This window comes from Octopus bimaculoides, chromosome 4 (assembly GCF_001194135.2).
Source record: "Octopus bimaculoides isolate UCB-OBI-ISO-001 chromosome 4, ASM119413v2, whole genome shotgun sequence".
NCBI classification, from domain to species: Eukaryota; Metazoa; Mollusca; class Cephalopoda; order Octopoda; family Octopodidae; genus Octopus; species Octopus bimaculoides.
This window is the reverse complement of record NC_068984.1, coordinates 108,632,850-108,640,552: the sequence shown is the minus strand read 5'-3', so window position 1 is coordinate 108,640,552 and position 7,703 is coordinate 108,632,850. Positions and strand designations below refer to the sequence as shown.

At 36.8% G+C, this 7,703-nt stretch overlaps 1 protein-coding gene across 1 annotated transcript in view; it reads left to right on the top strand.

The window, feature by feature from the left end:
- The window catches only part of LOC106876873 (uncharacterized), a 45,311-nt gene that overhangs the window by 19,876 nt on the left and 17,732 nt on the right, over window positions 1-7,703 (top strand). The window contains exons 4-5 of the mRNA XM_052967664.1: window positions 3,255-3,457; window positions 4,536-5,991. Coding sequence (XP_052823624.1) covers window positions 3,255-3,457; window positions 4,536-5,991 — 1,659 coding nt within the window. The remainder of the gene's footprint in view (window positions 1-3,254; window positions 3,458-4,535; window positions 5,992-7,703) is intronic.

Here is a 7,703-nt window from a genome sequence, read left to right as displayed (position 1 = left end):
TATATATATATATATGTGTGTGTATATGTTTGTGTGTCTGTTTGTCCCCCCACCTTCGCTTGACAACCGATGCTAGTGTGTTTACGTCCCCGTAACTTAGCAGTTCGGTAAAAAGAGACCGATAGAATAAGTACTAGGCTTACAAAGAATAAGTCCTAGGATCGATTTGCTCGACTAAAGGCGGTGCTCCAGCATGGCCGGAGTCAAATGACTGAAACAAGTAAAAGAGTAAAAGAGTATAGAGAGGAATGTAACATAAGCTTTTTCTTTGATATGTGTATATTCATATCGGTATATGTAGCGATTACTCTTTGGCATTGTTAACTGTTTTAGTATTGATATGTCCTTATATGTGGATGTTTTCAAAGACTCCCTTCATGGAAACTGTGCAAGCTTGTGTAGGCTGCATGTAGATGGAGCCTTTCGACAGAAGTTTGATGAGAAATGGAAAAGTTGTATGATTTGTGGAAGAGAATGTGTGCATTTTGTTGGTAGTGACAGGCAATAGGTCATTGATATACAGCAGAAAAATATGAGACGTAACCGAACCCTGAAGTACACTAAAGTTGATAGGAAGAGAGAGAGGGGAGAGAGAGAAGGAGAGAGAAAAATGAAAGAGACCGTACACTGAGATGGTGTACATTGGTAGGATACTTTCGATTCTAGAGATGATTAAATGGATAAGCACTTTAGCCAAGCAACTTAGCTAAAAGATTTTCATGTTAAACCGAGTTGAAAGCTTTGCTGACGACGTCAAAGGCAGCAAAATTGTTTCCGACAAAGTTCTCAAGGAAGAAAAATAACTGGTGTGTAACACTGAAGTGTAATCACTGATAAATGTCGTAGAAGAGGAATCGCTGGTGTGTGACGTGGGAGAGAAATTGTTGGTGTGTGACATAGGTGAAAGATCGCTTGTGTGTGTGACGTAAGAGATAAATCACTGGGGTGTGATGTAAGAGAGAAATCGCTGTTTCGTTCTGATGACCAACTAATGAAGAGAGAAAAATAGTGAAGGTGGTAAAGGGTGTAATTCTTTACATATGTTTCCATCATTTTTCAGATGTTGGAAGATAGAGTGGTAGATACTCGGACAAAAGATGTTGCTCTTCTTGGGAATATACCACAAAGGAAACAAAAACACTAAAGGCAGTTATAGTTGGCTGTTTAAAAGTACTAACCTACTTATTGTACACTGTTTACAATATTGTCCTAATTCTGGTACCCTGATTAGAAGACTGACCTACTAATGGCTCACCAGCTAATAGTTGTGATTTATTTATAGTACACCGAATAAAATAGTGACCTATTTATGATAAACTGAATAATTTATGAGACAGCGCGAGACCCTCCACGTGGTTTTTCGAGCTGGTAGAAATAGCACCCAAATCCATGACGCACCATGGCCTACTTAAAAGAATGCATTCGATAATATAGTCCAGTGTACTCTATGCTTGAAAAGAAAAAGACAGTAATATCATGGCGTGAATGCATTTAATCAAAAGTATGCCCGATCAGGCTGACCTGGTGTTAAAAGACAGCTACTTCTTATTAGTAATTTAGTTAAGAATAAAAATATTTCCCCGCAACATGAAACAATGAGGAAACTTCTCTATGATCACTCCGTTTGCTAGAAATAGTAGTTATGTCTTCAATACTCTTGTCTAGAAATGTTAGATGATATAGTCTTTGATAAACTGCATAAAAGACAGTAGATAGGTACAGCGTAATCCGTAGGCAGGAGAGGTGCAGCCGGAGAGTGCAAAGTTCAGAATAAAAAAGTCCACAATAAATAGTCCAGAATGAAAAAAGGTAGAGAGTCATAAGTTAGTGTGTGATGAGTAGAGACTTTCTTTCTATATATTTTTTTCTCTCCTTGTTTTTTTTTGTGTGCTCCTTTCCGTTGAAGAGCGTAGGCTCGAAACGTTAAAAACTTTCTCTATTCCCGAGCGTTATACTAATATATCTGTTTATTGTTAACATCACCTGTCTTCGTCTGTTGTTTTTTCGTGAATTCTCCCATGAATAAAAGACAGTATGGTTATAACTAGAAAGACTTTAATAATGTTCAACCAATACTGATTTCAGACTAAAAATGAGATTCTGGTTGGCCTAATATACAAAATAGTTTAACATAATGTGCTTGCCGACGTATAAGACGTAATAAGTGCCCAGCGTCTAATATGGCTGTATTGCAGACGGAAGCCGAGTGTCATTGGCTACGGAAGCGGATAAGCATAAGTCCTCTAGGCACAATAATTGTTACTGATCATAAAATTTTGGTCTCAAATTTTGGTACAAGGCCAGTAACTTCGGGGGAGGGGCTAAGTCGCTTACATTGACCCTAATACACAGGTGGTTCTTATTTTCATCGATCCGGAAACGATGAAAGGTAAAGTCGACCTCGGTGGAATTTGAACTTAGAACGTAAAGACGAACGAAATGCCGCTAAGCATTTTGCCCGGCGTGCTAACGATTCTACCTGCTCGCCACCTTAACTAATCATAAGATATTGAAAACAATCCAAAATATTGTAGTCTGGTACCACAACCTAACGAAAAATTGCTAATTGTACGCCGGCAGTTACGTTGAGAAGTCATATCATTTCATTATATCTCTTCCCCAGTATACATTGCTCACACTTGATTTGTATTATAAGCTATTATAAGTTATTATAAGTTATTATAAGTGATTATAAGTGATTGTGCTACATTTAAGAAACATTTTTTTCCAATTAACTAAATGCAAATTCTCCCAGAAAGATAAAAGGTCCGTTAAAGTTTCGTTCGCTTATCAACTATTTACAATGAGTGGATGACAAAATCATAGCGGTAGTGCACCAACCTGGTGAACGATTGCAATAACAAGACATCATAGCTAAAAATGAGAGTTTTATGTCCTGCTTGGAAATTCTCTTGGCTAAAATATAATCTACTACACAGTTTATCACAAAGAAGGTTAATTTGAAATACGCTATCCGCATAACAGTTTATATATGAGAAATTTATGGTTCCATACTTTATTCCAATACTCTGTTTATAGCATTATATTTACAAGCACGAATCATACAGCATCCCCTAAAAAAAACGTTTCAAAATATTTTTCAATGGATGTATGTATGATAAAACATACTTTATTTTTTCTACAAAATATACTTGTAAAATGGAGGTACATCTTACGTGTGAGTGCATCTTACGCCGGCAAATATGATACGTCACTTATCTTTTTTTTTTTGTTCCTTTACACTTTTCTCCTAGGGTATGAATGTGCCAGGAACTATAATGATAGCCGAGCTTTTCCCTACAGAAAATCGAACCCATGTTCTACTACTTGGTGGAGTGATGTGGGTTTCTGGCGTGATGATGATGGCGCCAATAGCTTACATTTTCCGAAATTTCAATTGGCGAATATTACATGCTGTTTTCGCCTTGTTCTTCTGTCCTTCCTTATTTGAGATATGGTAAGTTCTCTCCAGAAAAAAATATATTGTCTTTTATTTATTCGTGTATGTTCGTTAATTATTACATAAAGATTCCCCCAAATGTTTGTAAATTAATTTTGCTCACGCTACATTCGTATTTTGTTTTGTTGCTGTTGCTGTTGTTTTGTTATATAATCCTTGTTGTTGATATAGCACGTTGTCTGATGGTAGTCCAGACTTAATGGAGCCGCGGTGCTTATGATTGGCGTTCGTTATTAAATAGTTTACATGTTATTACTGTATATCGCTCGTCATCGGCATGAACCAGAACGCTTAACATTCTCTTTGCTCAAATCAAAGATGAGTCCTACATTTTGCTCCGTGCATGGTCGCTCAACCTGTTAGACATAGCAACCAAATCTCTCTCAAATCACGCATTCCGCCACCTTTCAGAAAAGTATCGAGCGGGGGATATTCTGGGTAACGTAGCTCGGGACAAAACAAGCCTGAAAAGACATGGTGGTCATGACCAGAATATCTTCAGTCATCGTCTGTCTAATCAGCTCTGATACGGGATTCTACGAAAACAATAATAATGACTTTCACTAGATCATGTATTTAGATATTATGTGTTATTATTGTTCATCAAGCATGTAATTAACAGTAGTGTTTTTAATTAATGCAAGTTGATTAATATTTCGTTAATGAAAAGCAGTGGGACTTAACATTGAGTGACATACTTAATCCTTCTCTCAGTTTAACACTGCCTTTCCACCCACCCAGTATAGACATTTTACATGGAAAACACAATGCATGTTGACAATATTATATGCAATGAGTAAGCTTTATTATAGCTAATTATTATTTTGTTTCCTGTTCCTGTTGTTGTTAATCGCGACGTTGGTGGCGGTGATAATGATGGTGGTAGCAGCGGTGACTGTTTTTAAGCTTTTTGTTTATTTTATCTTGGTGATACTTTTTATCACTTGTCGCATTTCTTTCTTACTAATTCCAACGACATCTTTTTAAAGTGACCTTTAGTATGTTACTTCACCATGAAACTACTTCTTCGGTTTGATTCTTTTGCAGAATAATCCCTTGCCTCTCACTGTTTTAGGTCTATAGATGAGTCTATACGTTGGTTAATTGCCAAAGACAGATGGACAGAAGCAAAACGTCTGATTAGGAAAGCTGCAAAAAAGAACGATGTTGACTATGACCAAGTGGCGTATGTTTATCGCCATTTTGATCCGTTGGGATCAGAAGCCTCCCATTCAGACACCTCGTCTCATGTAATTGGAGATATTGTCGTAGATTCTGCAAAACTGAATTCCATTCAACCTTCTCTAAGTGTCAATACAGGAGAAATACCTACCCAAATCACGAATGACACTAAATATGTCGACAATGCTCACAAATCATCGAACAGCTTTTCTCCAAGAATACAAGACAAAGATGTCCACATAACAAGTGTTTCTGGTCAGCATGCAAAACAGATAAATGTCAACTCTTCGAAAATTAATTCTGCACAAACAGAAGACAGAAATATCGATACAGCGAAAATCGATGACTCTGAAATCAGAAATGTCGACAGTTCAAATGTTTGTCTTGAAGGCTTGGTTGTAAATACAGACAAACATCTACAGAGAGACTTCCAACTGACAGAATCTACTTCCTGCCACCAGACAGTGTATGTAAATGTTAACATCGAAAACAATTGTCACGAACAGACAGAAGACACAGACGCCGTTGTAAACGATAGTTCCCGCTCCTCACAGCATGTACAAGACACAAATTTTGACATCAAAACCGAAGACACTGTCTCCCAACAAACACAAAAACTCAATACTGACGCCATGAATATTTTTTCCAAACGGACAAACCCAACAAAAGCGAATATTGCCAAGAACACTAGTCTCCAAGACATACATGACATCAATGAAGACATTGGAAAGGCCGAATTACAACAAACTAATAACATACTAACAGACATAATAAGTACAAGTGTAAACTTTGATGAAATGTATTCAACAAAAGCAGAATGTATAAACGCCGACCTAGATGCATTCCAACAGATACCGGATAAGAATGACATGGTTTTAAAAAGAACATTAAGTGCAGTAATGACTTCTCATATACATATTCAGAACGAAGACCTTGGAATACGTACTGAAAGTATGCCTTGCATTAATAAACCATTGCCTAATAATATCCATGACAATGATCGACATATAAATGCTAGTAATGAAACAGATAAGTATCTAGGAACTTACAACGATTCGTCAATATCTCAAAAAGCGTTACAAGTCGATCGCAATATTTATAACGAAAACAACTCTGTTAAATGTAATGGCCGTCTACCAGAAATTGAAGCCGAGGTGTCAGAAATTGCTGTAATCACTGAATTGATGCCAGTAAACACAATTTTATCCGAACAGCATCAGGAGAGACCTTTACGTGCTCACAAACAGCTAACAGATACGGCAGTGAGATCACGTTGCCAACTTCCCGGCATGCTGTACATCATCAAAGAACCTGTCTTGCGTAGAATTGTTTTTATTTGTTTATATTTGTGGTAAGTATGTATGTGTGTACACACACACACACACACACACACACACACACACACACACACACACACATTAAATGATTGATACGGAAGGAGTATAACTAGAAGCTTTATTAGCATAGCAATTGTTTCGGCTTCATTCTGTACTGTTCCCTCGTGGGCAGAGGACGATGTAATGACATCAGATGCAACGCATCCAAACACCTCCTTGCTAAACCTTAGTTTTTTAAAATTTAAATTTAACTTGTATATATATTAGCAGTCCACCAAGTGGCCTCCTTTATATATATTTTTATATAGTCTTATATATACATATACAATAATCGTTTGAGATCTCAGATATTTTTTCTGAATCTCCCTGATTCTTTTAATGGGCTTGTTACCTGGTATTAAATTGATATTAATTAATATCCAATTTTTTACCCTATTGTTTAATTTAGTTTAATTTTATTTATATATATATATATATATATATATATTTAATACTGCTTAATACTTATATATATATATATATATATATATAAAAGTAAATGAGTATATGCATATATACGTACAGGTATGTGCATACCGACATCCACCTGTATGTATAGGTGCATATCTGGGTACAGGACATTGCAAACAAACGTAGACGAGAACACACGAGCCACATAGAGAACATTCTACTTCATCAGCTACCCACGTTTTAACACCGGCGTTTCGACGAGCTTCATATATATATATATGAAGCAGTATTAAATAAAAATAGCCATCTACGTATCATCCTTAATGCTTATATATCATTGAAAGGCAAGTTACAGAGGTTTTCGTTCGAGAGAGATGCTGCTGCTGCTGCTGGAACGATTTTTCGTCTCCCTCCGCTAAATACAGTGCTTCTAAACACAGCACGTCCATCAGAGACGTTATCTCCTATGAATACCGCAGTAATTTGACTGTCATCGATGTATGTACATTAAGTATCGGACTCACGGCAAGGTCGTGAGTTCGATTCCCGGCGGCGCGTTGTGTCTTTGAGCAAGACACTTTATTTCATGTTGCTACGGTGCACTCAACTGGCAAAAGTGAGTAGTACCTGTAAATTCAAAAGGGCCAGCCTTGTCACATTCTGTGTCACGCTGAATATCTCTGAGAACTGCGTTAAGGCTACGTGTGTCTGTGGAGTGCTCAGCCATTTACACGTTAATTTCATGAGTCGGTTGTGCCATTGATCGGATCAACTGGAACACTCGGCATCGTAACCGACGGAACGCCTGGCCATGTTTGTACATACGCAAGTATAAATGCATGCTTATATATGTATGTATGTACGTATGTATGTACTATGTATGTACTATGTATGTATGTATGTATGTATGTATGCCATTATTCAATTTATTTCAAGATTTCTTGCCAATAGAAAAAGAACCGATTTCTAACCTAGATCCAATGTTCCTTCATTGGAATTTCCACACCAACACAGGGTATTTTTGTATGTATGTATGTATGTATGTATGTATGTATGTATATGTATGTATGTATGTATGTATGTATGTATGTATGTATGTATGTATGTGCAGATTTGTATGTTTTGCTTTATGTATGTATTCTCATGCATATAGTTGCATATCTAGACATGCTCATATATAGTTAACTGATAAACTTCTGGAAAGTTTTACAGATTTTTACAGTTCCAGTGATGGATTGGATCTGTAACCTTCGAATTAGCTTTCTCCTTTCTGG